This window comes from Loxodonta africana, chromosome 22 (genome assembly GCF_030014295.1).
Source record: "Loxodonta africana isolate mLoxAfr1 chromosome 22, mLoxAfr1.hap2, whole genome shotgun sequence".
Classification (NCBI taxonomy): Eukaryota; Metazoa; Chordata; class Mammalia; order Proboscidea; family Elephantidae; genus Loxodonta; species Loxodonta africana.
In genome coordinates this window covers 21,035,897-21,052,532 of record NC_087363.1, presented here as the reverse complement: position 1 = coordinate 21,052,532, position 16,636 = coordinate 21,035,897, and the positions used below count along the sequence as shown (strand labels likewise).

The following is a 16,636-nucleotide window of genomic DNA, read 5'->3' as shown; positions in this document are numbered from 1 at the left end:
GGCCCGCGAGGCCCCTAACGGCCCTCGGTGGCGTTCGGGTGGCCGCCGTTCTTCTAGGTCTACCACGCCCGTCGCCCTAAGGCGCCGCATCCTCGGCAACTTGCCAGGGCCTTCGCTGCAGCCCAGGAGGGTTGGGCAGGGAGACACGGCGGCCAGCGGAGTGCGGGCTCGGAGAGGCCGCCATCAGGTCACCGAGGTGTGAGGGGTCGCCCCTGCCTCAAGGCCACGGCCGGGCCGAGGGGAACCCCCGGCGAGGGCTCTGGGTCTCTGTAGGGCAGGGGACCGTGGCCGGGCCCCCCAGTTTACCCTCCAGCCTAAGGCTGGATGGCCTGAAGGGCCCGGAGGCCCCTGAGGGGCCCGGTGACTCTCTCCGCGCTGTGCTTCTAACTGCGCTCTCTGCCGGCACTGACTTGGCAGTTCTCTCCGAGGACGAGAGAAGCAAGGGCACCACTCCCCATCATTTTTTGAGAGCTTCCTTACTTTCTGGCATAACAAGATGTTCTAGGCTCACCTTGCATAAACCTGGAATCAGCCATTTCTCCAAGAAGCCTGGGTTCTTTGGAGCAGGAAATGGTATTTAGAACCCAAGATCTAGAATCCAAGGGTAGATGTGCTCCTTGCTACTTGCTTTTAAGTCCTTTTAGCGAAGAGAGTACCGTTGCTGTCCATGGGTACTGGGTTGAGCAAAGAGAGTGAAGATATATGTATATGTAAAAAAATAAACACATATTTATCTACATCTGTTTCTCTAATTCCAGTCAACACCACAGTCCTCTTCCATCCTTCCCCAATTCCATATTTATTGCCCCATTTCTCTAATAGTATGCGTCGTGGTGGCATAGTGGTTAAGACCTTGGCTGCTAACCAAAAGGTCTGCAGTTCACATTCACCAGCTCCTCCTTGGAAACCCTATAGGGCAGCTCTACTCTGTGCTTACAGGGTTGCTATGAGTTGAAATCCACTGGACAGCAACAGGTTTGTTTTTCTCTCTCTAACAGTAGGAAAGTAGTTTCTATCAACATCAATCTATCATTTGCTTGATCTTACATAAAAAGGAGTTTCAGAATTGTTACACCCATAAAACCCAGTGCTAGCAAGTCAATTCCAACTTATAGCGACCCTACAGGACAGGGTAGAACTGCCCCCTAGGGCTTTCAAGGCTGTAATCTTTACTTTTGGAGGTCTATACTTTTGGCTGTGACATGGGAGGAGAAAGATGTGGCAGTCTGCTTCCGTAAAGATTTACAGCCTTGGAAACTGTATGCAGCAGTTCTACTCTGTCCTATAGGATGGCTATGAGTTGGAATCGACCAACAGCAACAGGTTTGGTTTGATTTTGCTCTAGGAGGCAGGTTACTGGAGTTACAGGTCCAGCTCAGCTGTGTGATCTGGGCCTGTTTTCTCATCTGAACAGTGAAGAATTGGACCAGGGCTCTTCCAATTCCAGCATGAAATGAGTCAAGCTTGGAGGTTCATGCCCTAGCCTGCACCATCTAGATCTGTATGGTACTGTCCATGTGCCTGTGACGCCATGTGGTCACAGGCATGAGCAAGATACAGATGAGGTCTCTGCTTTCACAGAGCTTACATTCTAGTAAAATGGGTGCTAAACAAATATACACATAAATATGAAATATAATATCAGGTAGGGAAAGTGCCAGAAAAATAAAGCAGGGCAAAAGGATGAGAGCAATGGGACGGTAGAACAATTTTAGAAAAGAAGGTTAGGGAAGGCCACTTTCGAGCAGAGACCTGAATTAAACGAGAGAGGAAGCCATGGACAGATCTGAGGGAACAGTGTTTTGGCAGAGGGAGGGAACAGAAAGCGCAAAGACCCTGAGGTGGGAGCCAGTTTGGCAAGATGATTGTTGTGTCTGGAAATGGAAGGAGAAGGAAGGTGAGGTCAGAGAGGTGGGGAGAAGGTAGATCAGAGAGGCCCACTCACAGCACAGAGGAGCTCTTGGAGGCAGGGCTTCCAACCAGTTCATTCTGGTTCCAACCCTGGCTGAGAATTTACATTTCTAACAAGTTCCTAGGAAGTCATACATAGGAATTACCTGGGGATCTTGTTAAATGTAGATTCTGACTCAGTATATCTGGGATGGAAATGAAAATTCTAGCAGGGGTTCAAATCAGAATGAAGTAGTTCTCGAAGCCCTGCTTGAAGCAGGCTCATGACCTGATCTGATTTGATTCTAGAAGGATCCACCTTAGCTGCTGTGTGAAGAGTGGACTGTAGTGTGTCAACCACAGTCCACTCAATAAAACAGAAATCACTATAGGTATTCTAGAGGAGGAGTTTGGTACAGGGAAAGAATTGAACCACCAAACAGGTGATGATGAGGCAATTCAAAGATTAGCAACAGAGGAAGTAACTTTCACCCCTAGGCTGGAGGGATAAAGGAAGGAGATGGTGTTTGGATGCCCAATGGCCAAGATGCAGAACCCAGAACCACAGAATGGAGTGTCCAAAGGCAGCAAGGGCTATGCAGGGAGACGCTGTCTTCCACTGTAGTAGATGCAAAGCCCCACGCTGAGCACAAGAGAGGAAGTAACCCTGGCTTTTTCCCTCCTCCCACCCTCCAGTCTTCGGCTGGTAACTTCCCCTAGATCCCTTCCCAAAAGCCAGTTGGCAAATGAGCTTGGGAAGTATGGAAGACTGAGCAACACTGAGGAAGAATGGAGCAAATAGGCAAATGACCAGCATAAGGTACAGGAGCAGGGGCCAGGAAGCCAGTTAGGAGGCTGCTGAAACAGTCCAGGTGAGAGATGTTGGGGACTGGGACCAGAGTAGCGGCAGCAGTGATCATGTGTGGATTCTGGATATGTTGATGGGTTGGTTTTTTTTTTTTTTGGATGTGGGTCTTGGGGAAAGGAAGGAGTCAAGGTAAACTCCTGAGATGAAATTTACTTGTTTGCCAGCAGGCCAAAAAACAAAGAGCCAGTAGTTGCTCCCTAAGGCCTCCGCTCATTTATTCCATACGCTATCATGAAGCACCTACTCTGTGCCAAGCTAATACCGGGCGAGCACCTCCTACGTATCATGGCTTGTGATTCACCTTCACTTTTTCCAGCCTCCTCTCCTTCTGAACCAGACCTGCTGGGGGCCGGAGAATACCTAAGGGTCTTCCTGCTCCAGCTCATCTCACAGCTACTTCAATTTTCCCTCAGTACAAAGGCTGAATGATCTAACTGTTCCAATGATGGGGATGGGGGAGGAGAGCAGATGGGGACCACTTCCCACCACTGGGAAAGGCTGATTCCAAAGCCCACACTCTAACCTCCTCAGTCTAGACTTCAGGCTGTGCCTGCCTGCTCTGGGCCTGCCTTGAGGGGCACCCCAAGGCACTTGCACAGCAGAGCTCTGGCCTCCAGCTGGCAGCTGCTAGGACCCAGGGGGCAGTGCCAGGCCCTCCCCCTCCATCTCCAGCTCTGGGTGTCTCTAAAGGGCAACATCAGAGTAACAGCCAGTACCATCTCCAGCAGGGCCGACTTGCCGGTGCTGGGCTGGGGCAGGGGCGAGAGCTGGCAGGCTCAGCCTTGCATCTCTCCATGGGGTCGGCCAAACCCCACAGAGGTCGGCAGCCTGGGCGACGGAGGCAGTGCCTGGGCAGCCTATAAGGTGAGAGGCCAGAGGAGCAAGGGATGGGTGATTAGAATCTCGGAGCGAGAGGCTCCATTTCGCTCTTTGCATCCCAGCACAGGGTGAAGCCAGAACGTTTGTATGGCCAACACCACAGGGCTGAACGCCACAGAAGTCGCAGGCTCGGTGGGGCTGGTCCTGGCGGCCTTCGTGGAGGCGGCGACATTGTTGGGCAACAGCGCATTGCTGGCCGTGGTGCTGCGCACGCCAGGGCTGTGCGACGCCCTCTATCTGGTGCACCTCTGCGTCGTGGACCTGCTGGCAGCCGCCTCCATCATGCCCCTGGGCCTGCTGGCCGCGCCTCCGCCGGGGTTAGGCCGCGTGCGCCTGGGCCCCGCGCCATGCCGCGTTGCGCGCTTCCTCTCCGCTGCGCTGCTGCCGGCTTGCACTCTCGGCGTGGCCGCACTAGGCCTAGCGCGCTACCGCCTCATCGTGCACCCGCTGAGGCCCGGCGCGCGGCCACAGCCCGCGCTCGTGCTCGCCGTCCTGTGGGCCGCGGCCGGGCTGCTGGGCGCGCTCTCGTTGCTCGGGCCGCCGCCCGCACCGCCCCCTGCTCCTGCGCTCTGCTCGGTCCTGGCTGGTGGTCTCGGGCCCTTCCGACCACTCTGGGCGCTGCTGGCCTTCGCGCTGCCCGCCTTCCTGCTGCTTGGCGCCTACGGCAGCATCTTCCTTGTGGCCCGCCGCGCCGCCCTGCGCCCCCCGCGGCCCCTGCGGTCCGCGCGAGGGTCCCGGCTGCGCTCCGACTCTCTAGACAGCCGCCTCTCCATCCTGCCACCCCTACGGCCTCGCCTGCCCTGGGGCAAGGCGGCCCTGGCCCCAGCACTGGCCGTGGGCCAATTCGCAGCCTGCTGGCTGCCCTATTTCTGTGCGTGCCTGGCACCTGCAGCGCGAGCCGCATCTGCCGAGGCTGCAGTCACCTGGGTGGCCTATTCTGCCTTCGCAGCTCACCCATTCCTGTATGGCCTGCTGCAGCGCCCTGTGCGCAGAGCAGTAGGCCGTCTCGCCCGACGTGTGCTGCCCAGACCCCCAAGGACCTGTGCACTGCAGGCCTGGCATCCTCGAGCTCTCCTGCAGCTTCTCCAGGGACACCCGGACGGCCCTGCCCTAGGCCCTTCTGAGGTCCCAGAACAGCCCCCAGAGTTGGAGAGAGAGGGGAGGCTGAGTATGCCAGAGGCCACCTGAGATCTTTCTCCCAAGCAGAGCTGGGACTAGAGAAAGGAGGGCAGCATTAGAGGGGCCCACCCAGCCCCCTGCAGAGGTCCTGGCACATGTCCTGCCTGGACTTTGGTATAGGAGGAAAAAATGTGCCTGCAGCCTGGTGAGGCCCAGGGGCTTCTGGGAGCCAGGAATTCTGGATTCTAGACCCAACTCTATATGGCCTTGTGCATGGACTAATCCTTTCCTAGGCCTCAGTTTTCCCATCTGTTTCTTGGACTATCTCTCCAGTTTAGGTGGTTTGTGACATTCACAGAAGTTTCTCAGGCCCAGAGAGGAGCGGAGGTGAGCAGGGTCACAGACCAGGCCAAGGGAAGATAAGAAGGCCCCGGGGGCTCACAGCCAAAGGGATGGGCCAAGCAAGGCAGGACCTGGGTGCAAGCCACAGCAGGAGGAACCAGTGGAGAGACACTCCAGAGGACTTCACTGACGTCACAGAGAGGAGAGGCTGGACAAAACTACTGAAACTCCTCGATCAGCTTCTAAGATCTTAGGCCAGGAAACAACCAGATCAATCTAGTACCCGAGCCAGGAGCCTGAATAAGAGCCCAAAGGGCCCTGACTGGCATGTGGAAGGGGCTAAGGCCCAGCTAGGGCTGGCGGATTCACAGATGGCAGTCCTCTGGGGCCTTGGCTGTACCCAGTCTCTCTTTGCCACCCCCAAGCCCTTCCCCACAGTGTTTCATAGCTTCCTGGTTGATGAGAATATTTATTCAAAAACAGGGATTGAAAAAACTGTACAGAGTGTCGGTTGCTGAGAACTCGGCCCCTGCCCCCACACTACCCCCTCAGCTACTGGGCAGTGGCTCCCCTATGGGCCCCCCCCTGCCAAGCCCAGCCAGTCCATTCCAGTCAAAAGGGTGCCAGTGGAAGCAGGAGGAATCTGCAGGGAGGAGGGGAGAGAAGCATGGCCCCCAGCACCCCTCAGCCCTCCTCCTTGAACCCCACAGGAGGGCAGTAGGCTGGGAAGCCCTAGGGGATAGGGAGTGTATGAGTAAACCCACCAAGGTGGGAGCAATAAAGGAGGCCCCTGGCTGCTCCCCGCATCCAAGCACAGGGTTGAAGGGGTGGAGTTCCCTGCCCTGGGGCTGCCAAAGCTCCCAGAACCCTTGGCCAGAAACTGTCCCCACTCAGAGAAAGAACTCCTGCAGATTGGGGCAGGGTGGAGGGTGAATCCATGCGTCTGGGCTTTAGTGGCACTGGGGACTCAGGGGTGGTGTCTCCTTGGGCAGGCAGGGTACGGAGGCAGCCCCCTGCCTGGCGGTCCTGCCCGCCCCCACCTGTGCCTCAGCCAGCCTCAGTAGGGGGAGAATTTCTGCCGCTCGGCTTTCTTGCTCCCATTGGCTGCTGCCATCTTGGCAGTGTAGGCCGCCAGGCCCGGAGGTGGCCCGGGGGAGGCAGGTGGCAGAGCCAAGAAGGGCACTGGCTTGAGGCCGATGAAGTTGGAGAGGGAGATGGCATAGGGTGTGCCCAGCAGGCCTGGGGGAGCCGTGGGTAGGGCCGTCAGGGGTGGCGAGAAGGGGGCGGGCAGGTCTGCAGGGGCCGAGCCGGGTGTCCCCCCAGAGGTAGACTTGGCCGTCTCTAGACTGGAGAGAGGGACATAGAGGGAGATGAAGGGGAAGGTGGGTGTAAAAGAGGAGGGCAAATACAGGGGGAGAGATTAGAGGAAGGACCGGAGAGAGGAAGCAAGGGGAGAACAGTGACCTGGGCTGGATATATTTGGGGGGAACATGGGAAAGGTGGAAGGGTGGGGATGGGAAGGAAGAACAAGCAAATGTAGTATGGAGTGAGGGGAGAGATGGGGAGGCTGGAGGGGTGGATTAACCAGTAAGCAAGGTACATTTGGGCTTACACGTGTTTACTTACTGTGGTGAGCAATTTCACATGGGTTTCACCATATCAAACAGGTGAAACTGTGCATGACAGATCAGTAAGCCCACATATACCTTGCTTATTGGGTAATCCATCCCTGGGAGGCCAAAGTCCCAGAGAAAAGAGCCAAGAGACAGGCCCAGGGAGAGAGGATGTGAGGGAAGCATGTAGAGGGTGAAGGTGGGGAAATGTGGGGCAAGTTAGGCAGAGTCATGGGAAGGTGGGATAGGATTAGAGGAGGCAGGGGACAGGCCCAGACAGACAGAAGGGTGTCAGCTACCCCCACCCCACCCAAGAGGCCCTGTGACCTGTGACCCCTGCCCCAGCTCACCAGGCAGTGATGAGGTATTGGGCCAGGGCGATGGAGACTGGGGAGCCAGTGATGGTCACATGCCGCTCACCGGCACCCTCCGCTTGGTTCCCAATCTTGATATGTGCACCTGACATCTGTCGGATCTCACTGATCTTGCTGCCCTGGCGCCCGATCACGCAGCCGATCAGCTGGGGGGAGGATGGAATTTAACCCAGGGCAAGGCCCAGACCCCAGGGCCCCCTGCCTACCCTCACACTGCCCCATTCACTGCTCACATCATTGGGAACCAAGAATTCCTGCGAGCTGGTCTGCGTGCTGGGATCCAGTCCTGAGGGGGAAAAGAGGGATTCAGCATGGTGCTGGGCCTTCCCCAGCCCCTCATCCATTCCAGGGGGGCTGCCTAGCCTCTCTGGGTGGCGCTGCCCAGCCCTGCCTCCTGCTGCAGCAGCTGCTCACCTGCTACTACACTGGGTGAGGCAAAGGGGACCGTGTGCCCTGAGAGCTGCTGGAGCTTGGTGACCTGTGCCAAAGAAGAGCAGTGAGAGGTCAGAGGGAGCTTGGCTCAGGGAGCGGGCTCCCTGAGCTGAGGGTCACTCACCTCAGCTGGGGTCACAGCCCCATACTGGCCCTGGACAGAGAAGCCCTGTGGGGACGAACAAAGAAAAGGATGGGTCAGGGCAGCTTGGCCAGTGTCACTCCTCCCACTCTTTCCCTGGCCCACCAGTTCTTTCTTCCATTCCCTCCCCCACCTCAGACCTCCTCCTCTTCCTCTAGTAATGCTCCCCACCCCTCCTCTGTTGTTCCCCCTTACCTGGTTAGCAGAGAGAAGGACAGTGCCTAGGGAGAGGCTTGGATGATACGGGATTGTGGCTCCTTTGGGTGGGGACTGGAAGGCACAAATGAGGAGGCTCTATCATACCCTCCCAAGCCCCACCCCCTTTCCCAAGGGCCTTCTGGCTACAAGCTGTCCCATGACTCCCAAGTAAATGCACTTCTATGGCTTGAAGCTGAAAATCAATTCCTACAGCCCTGCCCTGCCCCTACTGGGACTTCCCTGCCCTCACCTGCTGTCACATGCATAGGGCTTGGGTCCCAGCCCCTGCCCCCCTTTCTCCCTGCCCCACGGCTGCACCTCCAGGATAACAGCGCAGATCTGGCGCACACACAGGATGATGGCGTCAGGCACCCCAGACACAGTGACAGCACGCTCCGTGGAGTTGGGGAGCAGGTCCCCTGCCACCTGCACCTGGGCACCTGTGGTCTGAGGGCAGAGAACAGAGGTCACTCTAGATGTTCCCACTGCCCGAAGAAAGGCTGACCGGGCTCCAAGCGGCCCCCAAACCAAATCAAACCTGTCGCGGTCAAGTTGATTCTGACTCATAGCAACCCTGTAGGACAGAGCAGAACTGCCCCATAGGGTTTCCAAGGGAGCCCTGGTGATGCAGAGATTAAGAGTTCAGCTGCTAACCAAAAGGTCAGCAGTTCAAAAATTCACCAACAACTCCTTGGAAGCCCTATGGGGCAGCTCTACTCTGTCCTATAGGGTTACTATGAGTCAGAATCCATGAAAAGACTTTTTTGTTTTGGTTTGTTTTTTTTTTTTTAATATTTACCAAAGGAAGATAGCCACATCTTTCTGCTGAGGAGCAGGTGATGGGTTCAAACTGATGACATTTTCGTTAGCAGCCAAGTGCTTGACCACTGCACCACCAGGGCTCCTTCCAAGGGGCCCAGGGGACAGGAAACCATAGCAAAGGTCCCCTCTCTGTGCTGAAGAATGTGGATTCCCTGTGCATAGTATCCCTTTCCCCTCACCTCCCGGATCTCCTTGATCTTGGTGCCAGCCTTCCCAATCAGTGAGCCACACTGGCTAGCGGGGATGACAAGGCGCAGGGTCACCGGAGGCCTGGATATGTTCCCACCGTTTGCGGGGGCCGCGCAAAGGTCCTGGGGCCGGGAGACAGTGAGTCAGCTGTGCGCATGCACAAATTCGCAGAGCGCCCCCTGCTGCTCCCCCTGCCCCTAGAACACCTTCCTGCTAAGTGAATCCAGAAAGAACTCCTCCCCCACTCCTCCAGCCTCTCTGTTTAAGGTAGCCTCCCCTCCAGCCTGTAGCCACTATCTGGAGTAGAGGTTGCACTCCTCCCCGACCGCTTCTGGCCTCCCACAGGGCTGTCTAGGAACCTCATCTAGCTTGAAGGCGATCATGGACACGGCATGGAAGACTGCCGCTGTAGACCCTGTGATGGTGGTGATGCGCTCGGGACAGGAGCCCTCGGAGATGGTGATCCGGGCGCTGCTCTGTGGGTACAGGACGAGTGCTGGGCAGCAAGGGTACCCTCTCCAGGAACCTGTCTGCCCACCCCGCGGATCGGTCCCCAGCCAAGGGGCTGGGTCATCCCAGACGCAGTAGTGCAGAGGCGGGGAGAAGTGAGGGAGGCGGGGCAGAATCACTCCTCCCCTTCACACCTGCTACCCTGGGCTCCTCCCCCAAACTCGGTCCTCACCTGCTCCCGGATTCGTTTTACAGTCTCTCCCTTCTGCGGAGAAAAGAGAGAATCGCTCTTAGCCTTAGCAGTCAGCGCCTCCTTCCCTGGGCTGAGGCCTCAGGTTGGGAGGGACACGGAGCGCAGAGCCGGCACCTACCTTCCCGATTATGCTGCCCACCTCCTGTAGACAAGACAAGAGTAAAGTCAGAGGGGACCAACCACCCAGGCTCTGCCCTCCCTGCATCGGGGCGGTGGCTCCACCCAAGACGCCAGAGGTCAAACTCGGACTGGCCCTGCCCCGCCTTGCTGCCTTGCCTGCTCCGCAGCCAACTCCCCACCACGGCGGCACCCCCCCACACACACACACGTGCACGCTCACCTTCCCATGCATCAGCATCCGCAGCGTGAGTGTGATGCTGAGCTCCGGCTCCTCCTCCAGCCCCGCATCTGAGCTGCTCATCCTGTTAGGCGGGGCTGGGGCCGCAGAGGTCTGGGAGTGCGTCCACGCTGCGGCCTGGCCCACTCTGAGAGAAGGGGCAGAGGAAGATGGGTTAGAGGAGAGCCCTGTTCACCCTGTCCCTGCAACCTTCATATGGGGTCCCCAGACTCGGGCTAACCAAACTCCCAGAGAAGAGACAGCATGAACCCCGAGTTCCAATCATCCCACAGATGGGTGTGCTGGTGTGCAACTCGCTGGCTGTGACCCTGGTGTCACTTAGCCCTTCTGAGCCTCAGCTTCCCTGTCTGTAAGAGGGGGATACCAATAACTATCCCCAAAGAGGTATCAGAATTAAAATGAGACAGGCACTAAGGTGGCAGGCACCCAGTTTCTGAGTATCTTTGTCCATGCCCTCAGACATTAGAAGGATTAACTAAGATACCTATGGGAGTCTAGAAAGTGGGACTCCCTAACCTCTTGGAAGAGAGGCCCCCTGTGGATTGGGCCTTGATGTTGAGTAAAGGTTATTCCAAACAAGAGGCACTAGGATCCAGGGGAAGAGCCCCCCAACTGGGTAGAGTGTGGGGAAGCAACTAGAGAGGAAGCTGGGGCAGCCATGGGGAGCCACAAAAGATCTTGAAGGAAGGGTGGCAATGGAGGTGGTGAGGCCCTCTAGCCCCTGCCAGGAAAGGCTTGGGGGCCCGGGAGCCCCACCTCCAGAGACAACCTCTGTCCACTTGAGGTCACTTGAACAGAGGCTCCTTGCACACAGCTCGGACAGGTTTCATTCAGCATTGAGGGGGTGAGGTGTCAGGGGACCAACAGTCTGCACAGTGAATATCCAACCCCTCTCCTGTGTGGGAGAATGGCCCAGAACAGGAGGTGAGGGCAGTCCAGGCTGGCCACCTTCCCAGCCTGAAGCACTTTCTGCTGCACCAGAAACAAGTCACTCGGGCTTTCTGAGTCTCAATTTCTTCACCCATCAGATGGAAGGAATACCTCCCCCTGGTACTGGGAGATGCGTGATGGGTAAAAAACGGATGTGGGGGGCTGTAGGAATGTCAAGACTGTTAACTGGGTGGGGGAAGGCAAAGCCAGAGATTAGCTGTTGGGATTAGCCCAGCCGCCAGCCCTCCCTACCCGACCCCTTTTCATGCCCCGACTTAATCCTGAACCTTAATCCTGCTTGGAAATCCCTCCTCCAGCAGCTATCTCCTGCCCGCCAAGGCTCAGTCTTGATGGGGAGCGCGCTGAGGGACCAGGACCTGAGGAGAACAGGAGTGGGACCAACTGGTGCCAAACCTGGCCCATGGCCAAGCTCTAGCCCCGCAAATTCCTTCTACCAAGAGGGCGTGGGGGCCAAGGAAGAGTATGCTGGGTTTTGAGCACTTCAGAGGCCTCTGGGTGCCCTCCTCCTGAGCCCTCATTCCATCCTGACCTTAGGGTCAAGGGCATGGAGCTCTGTCCAACTCCTCTCCCAAACCTCCCTTGCCAGCCAGAGCGGGACATGGAACGGGAAGGGGGCCTCCCAGCCTGGCTCTTTCCCAGAAAGCCTAAGCAAGCCACTGTATGGCAAGAGACCTGCATTTCCTCATCTGTACGATGGAGGTGACAACACTGTTCCCCAGAGCACCCACTCACTGTTGCCTCCCCAGGCACCTGGCACCTGATCTTCCTTTCATTCAAGATCTGCCCACAGGCTCTCCAGAGGTCAGAGGTCAGCAGTAGGCACAAAGACTGCTCTCTGAGCATCCTGGCCAGCCTCACGCTGGCTGCCCTTGCTAGACATTCCCCCAGCTGCCTGCACTTCCCCCATCAAAGCATGACGTGTTTGGTTTCTATCTCTCTGGCCAGCCAAGCCCAGGAGCCCCTTAGTGTAGGAGCCAAGGCTACCGCCTTCTTCTTGAGTCCCCAAAGCTCAGCCCAGTCAGGCCAGAGAAGGTGCTGAGAACATAATGGTTACCCCAAGGGACAAATTCACTGCCAGGAGAACCTGAGGCCTGGAAAGGTTCTGTAATCTACCAAGGTCACACAGAGAGATGGGGCCTGGTGAAGCCAGGGGTCTTGCCACAGACCCATCTCCTCCCCTCTTGGGCTGCTCCTGTCTGAGTCTGCCAGTCCTCTTCCCAGATGGTGGGCTCTTCAAAGGTAGGCACCAGGCTTTAGTAGTCTCTGAGACCCCTGCCCAGCCAGGAGTATACATGCATCATGCTTGGAAAGGACTGATAACTTGTCTAGAGCCATAGGTCTTAAGCCCCAGGATTTTCTGGGGCTCAGGGGCTCCTTGGGGTGGTGGCCAGTAGTAGTTATGACATTGTTCCCATGTCATCTCTGCATCACCTCTTGTGGGCATGAGGCTCCAGGAAAAACAGGACAGGAAGGCTGGGACATGGTTAGTACTCAGCTCCTGCCCTGAAAAAAACACCTGGGTCCGAAGCAGAGCCCCATTACTCCAGGCTCAAGATGACCTTGGCTGGGCCTTCACCTGACCTGGACCTCAGTTTATTCATCTGTACTACCTTAGGATTAAAGGGATTGCTGGTCCCTTTGTGCCCTTCCTGTTTTGAGGGACCCTCAAGGTTTTTCCTGTCTTTGGGAGAGAATGAGAAGTCCTGATCCGTGTACCCCAAATTATATCTCATGGGCCCTAAGAACAAGCAGCCCCATTAGACATTACTGCCCACCCCACCCCCCGCCACCAGAGCTCTGGGAGTTATTAGCTGCTTCACTCTGGTGGGTCCTGGGTCCCCGCTGGGCCACCCACATGGCAGCCACGCATCATGCCACACTGACCTCCAGCTCACCTCTGGGGGTGCCCAGCCCCCTCTGGCCAGCAGGGCTCCCTGGCTGGACACACCAAGCTCTGACCAGCCCCTGACCTGGGTTGTACCCTCCTGCTCCCCAGGCCCCCTCCCCAGACCCAGTGCCCACTCCTCCTGTCCCTGGCTTCCTGCCACTCAGGCTGTAGGGGGCGGGGGAGGACTGGTGACAGCTGTGTAAGCGATGGTGGCTGCCCCCTCCCTGCCCCTTCCCCCCAGCTGTCTCTCTCCCATGACAGCTGCCCAATCAAAGGGCCAGGGGCTTAGCCAGCCCCTCCCCACACAGGGATCAAGTGTCCACCCTGGCTTTGTTCTGGAGCAAGAACAATCCGGGGGAGGGGAGGGCTCCTGGGGCCAGGCGACTCCAGTGGACTGACCCACCCCTTGGGGGATTCCCTCGGCTCTGCTGGCCAGAGTGTCTGGACCAGCCAGGGCCTATGGACCCACCTAGACTGGGGAGAGAGGGAGATCTAGTCTCCAGCCTCACCTCCTACCTTACATCCCCCAACAACCCCCTCAGCAGCCCCAGCTCCCAACCTATCAGCCTTTTTCTCCTATTCCCACTTCAAAAGCGGCCATGCTGGCCACACCCAGTGATGCTGGGAACGGCTCAGGGCATCAGGAGAGGCAGGGTGTGGCAGGGGGTGGACACCAGGCCTGGGGGGAGGTCAGCACGTAGGGCTACTGACTCCCTTGCCACCCGCCTCCTCTGGAGATGCTCACACTTCCTGATTAGCCGGACCTCCACAAGAACTGCCCCAGCATCTTCAGACCCAGGCACCCAGCCTCCTACCCTTCCTGCCTCCCAGGATGGCCTGTCAAACCCAGTTCTTGGGGAAGAGGGGATCTTGGGGGAGCAGCCTCGGGTCCGTGAGCTCCAGCCTCTGGTTTCTTGAACCAGGTCTGTCTTGTAGACTTAGTGCCAAGCAAGGAGGAGGCACCCTGGCAAGCTGATGGGTGCCCAAAACACTATAGCCTCCTTAGAGCATCATTAGCCAACCTCCTAACAGTCCTCTCTCTCTTTGCAGCCAAGGGAAACTGAGGCAGGCCTAGGGTTAGACTGGACTCTGGGAAAAAGGCCACAGCTTGCGGAGTGGTGCCACCCACTGGTACCAATTCCTTGTCTCACCCAAACTGAGAAAAGTCTCTGGTTTCCATTCTCTATGCTGGAGACTGGGTCACTCTGCTGCTCAGCCACCATCCATGGCTCCCTGGTGCCCAAAGGATAAAGCCTGATCTCCATAGATGGGCACTCAAGGACCTTCATGATCTGGCTCCTGCCAATTTCTCTTGTCTCATCTCTCCTTCATCCCCCGCACACACCAGGCTACAGAACACGCCCAGCACCTCCAGGCCTCTGTTCTCAGCTCAAAATGCCCATCCTCCCCAGTCTCAGTCTATCAAAATTCTTCTTAAATGCTACCTCCTCCAACCTGTCAGCCTCCAAATCAGAAATAATCACTTGGGCCTCTGTGCTCCCCCAGATATGCCTGTAACTCAAAGGAGTCTGAATTGGGCATTTCTGACCCTAGCTTTCCCACTACACTGAGAGCTCCAGAGGACAGGAAATTTGAGACAGAAGTAGTCTCAGTGAGCAGGGAGAAGAGATAGAGATCACAGGGCCTCAGGGCATTAGGGACCAAAGACTGCACTGGGGGTCCCTAAGGAGAAGTGAAGGTGGAGTGAGAAGACCCATGTCTTGACACCAGCCACATGGGCTAAGCCAGGACCTGCCTGAACAGAACTCTGGTTTCTTCCTCAGCATTCCCAACCCCTGCTTCTGCTTCTCTGGGTCTAAGGGCTCCCAGGGCATGTTGCTGGGGTTGGAGATTTAGGCTGTGCTTTGAGACTTTTGGGGCCCCAGGACGGGCCTCCTCATAGAGAGGGAGGCTGGAAGAGCTGGGGAGTAGCATAGGTCTCAAAGAGTCAGGCTCAGCTTGTCACAGCTGGAAGGGCCTCAACTAACCAAGAGAAGAAACTGAGGCCCATAAGGAAAGGGAATTGTTTATAAGGCCACATGGGAAACAACTGGCAGAGCTGGGAAAACCCGGGGGTCCACATGTCCAGCTTGGAGCCCATTCCTCAGGTCAGTGCCATTGGGCAATGGTGATGGAGCCGGTGGCGGGGGCAGTAATGGGAGCAGGGAGGGTGGACAGAGCCTGTCTGGGGACACAGGGTGCGGCAAGCTGGCCTTCCCATGGCCTGGGCCCGCCAGGGTGTGTAGGCCGCCTGCTCCCAGCCCCCCACCCTGAGCATGCAACAAGAACAATCTCCTTGTGTTTGGGCAGCCTGAGCCTGCATGCTGATGAAGGCTGGGGGGTGGGGGCTGGGATGGGGTGCCCTGGAAGATGAGGGGTAGGGCCTAGAGGAGTTGGGGACCTTCAGATAGGGAAAGGATAGGGTCCCAGGCATTGGCCGTGGGGCAACAAGGGTGACCCCAGGGAAGAGTGAGGGCTGGAGCTAAGGTTTAATCTCCTTGGGGAGTCCCTAGGGTCTGAAATCTTTGTGGGGGAAAGAAGGCTTTGGGGACATATGTCCTGTTAGTCCTCCATGGAGGTGGTCACTCTGGGCTTAGTGGGGGTCCAGAGACCCACATTTTGAAAAACAGGGATGCAACTGGCCCTGGGTGCATCCCCTTGAAGCATACTTCGCAGGGTGCTGGGGGCTGGGTGGGGCATTGGGTGCTACAGGTCTCAAGATGGCGGACCTGGGATAGGGGAGTAAGGAGGCAAGCACTTCCCTCTCCTGGCCAGGGAGGCGTGAGGGCCAGGCTGGCCAGAGTAGCAGACCCCCTCCAGCACAACCAAAGAGCTAGGTCAGAGCTGAGGGGCTGAAGAGCCACAGGGGATGGAGGACTACCCTGAGCCCACAAATACCATCTTCATACACCCCTGGCCTAGAGATCTGAGCCCAGCCCCCCCCCAGAACCAGCAGAGAATGGAAAGGGGTGTGAGCCAAGCCAGGAGGGCTGCAAGGGAGTGGCAGATGGGGGCAGACAGGGCAGAACCAGAACCCAGGATAGGAGGTCGAGAGGAGAGTAGGCACAAAGCACAGGGGGAGAAGGTGGGATGGGGGCCTCAGATCTGGGGTCTCAGGTCCAGGCAGCCTCTCTCTGGTGCTGAGGGCTCCCCTGGCAGACTAGCGCCCCCCACCTGCGCAGGCCTCGGCCATGTAAGACAGCAAACGTGTTCCTTGCAGTGTCCCAGTTCCCCAAACCCAGGACCCCAGGCCGGGGACCTGAGCTCAGGTTCCCCGCCCTCGGGCCGAACCCCCAAACTTCGCGGCCCGCCGTGCCCCGCCCGGCCCGCGCCCTACCTCGCTGGGGCTGTCCTGCGGCGGCGGCGCGGCGGCTGGGCCGCTCAGTCCCACATTGTCCCCGGGAGAGGCGGCCGCTCACAACTGCGAGTGACATCAGCTGCGAACAATGAGGGGTTTGACAGGCGCGGAGCCCGGCCGGCCCGGAGCCCGGCTCCGCGCCCCCCTCCCCCGTCCCCCGTCCCGCCCGGCCCGGCCCCTCCCCGCCCCCTCCCCGGATCCGATTACAGACCGGCGGGCCCGCCCCAGCAGCCCCAGTGCCGCAGCCGCCCGCCCCGCCCCGCGCCGCGGTGCGCCCCGAGCGGCGGCCGCTTCCGGGCGGGCTCGGGCTACCCTTCCCCGGCTGCTCCCAGAGCCCCCGGGGTAGGGGTGGGGGTCCGGCCTGAAGCGCCCCCCCGCCCCAGCCGCTGTCCTCCCAGTTCCGCCCGCGCTGCGCCTGGCTCCGAGCCCCTCCACACCCTGCCGGCCACTCCTTCCGGCCAGGGCCACTCGCCCGGCGCCTCTGCCGAGCCCCCTGAAACCCCCATCTCG

The 16,636-nt window shown here is 58.1% G+C and overlaps 2 protein-coding genes across 3 annotated transcripts; one reads left to right on the top strand and one right to left on the bottom strand.

The window, feature by feature from the left end:
• Positions 1 to 123: 123 nt before the first annotated feature.
• Positions 124 to 16,270, bottom strand: PCBP4 (poly(rC) binding protein 4). 2 transcript variants are annotated; one of them, XM_064274452.1, is made up of 14 exons: positions 16,106 to 16,270; positions 11,147 to 11,236; positions 9,912 to 10,056; positions 9,690 to 9,713; positions 9,551 to 9,583; positions 9,228 to 9,344; positions 8,859 to 8,990; positions 8,176 to 8,304; positions 7,855 to 7,929; positions 7,642 to 7,686; positions 7,500 to 7,563; positions 7,319 to 7,371; positions 7,062 to 7,231; positions 124 to 674 (listed from the first exon to the last, which is right to left on the bottom strand). In XM_064274452.1, exons 3-14 carry the CDS (start codon positions 9,990 to 9,992, stop codon positions 641 to 643), a joined length of 957 nt encoding a protein of 318 aa, XP_064130522.1. In that variant the 5' UTR covers positions 9,993 to 10,056; positions 11,147 to 11,236; positions 16,106 to 16,270; the 3' UTR covers positions 124 to 640. The 2 variants fall into 2 exon arrangements, with proteins under 2 accessions (XP_064130522.1, XP_064130521.1); XM_064274451.1 differs by lacking the exon at positions 124 to 674 and adding an exon at positions 5,548 to 6,444.
• Positions 3,637 to 4,863, top strand: GPR62 (G protein-coupled receptor 62). Its single transcript, XM_010590116.3, has one exon. It carries the CDS (start codon positions 3,725 to 3,727, stop codon positions 4,823 to 4,825), a length of 1,101 nt encoding a protein of 366 aa, XP_010588418.1. The 5' UTR covers positions 3,637 to 3,724; the 3' UTR covers positions 4,826 to 4,863.
• Positions 16,271 to 16,636: the final 366 nt, after the last annotated feature.

Excerpts from the sequence above, each read along its gene's own strand:
- GPR62 (XM_010590116.3), top strand. The coding sequence starts at position 3,725 with ATGGCCAACACCACAGGGCTGAACGCCACAGAAGTCGCAGGCTCGGTG.
- PCBP4 (XM_064274451.1), bottom strand. The coding sequence starts at position 9,992 with ATGAGCAGCTCAGATGCGGGGCTGGAGGAGGAGCCGGAGCTCAGCATC. Across the intron at positions 9,345-9,550 it reads TAAAACGAATCCGGGAGCAG|AGCAGCGCCCGGATCACCAT; the intron begins GTGAGGACCGAG and ends CTGTACCCACAG. Across the intron at positions 7,232-7,318 it reads AATTCTTGGTTCCCAATGAT|CTGATCGGCTGCGTGATCGG; the intron begins GTGAGCAGTGAA and ends TCCTCCCCCCAG.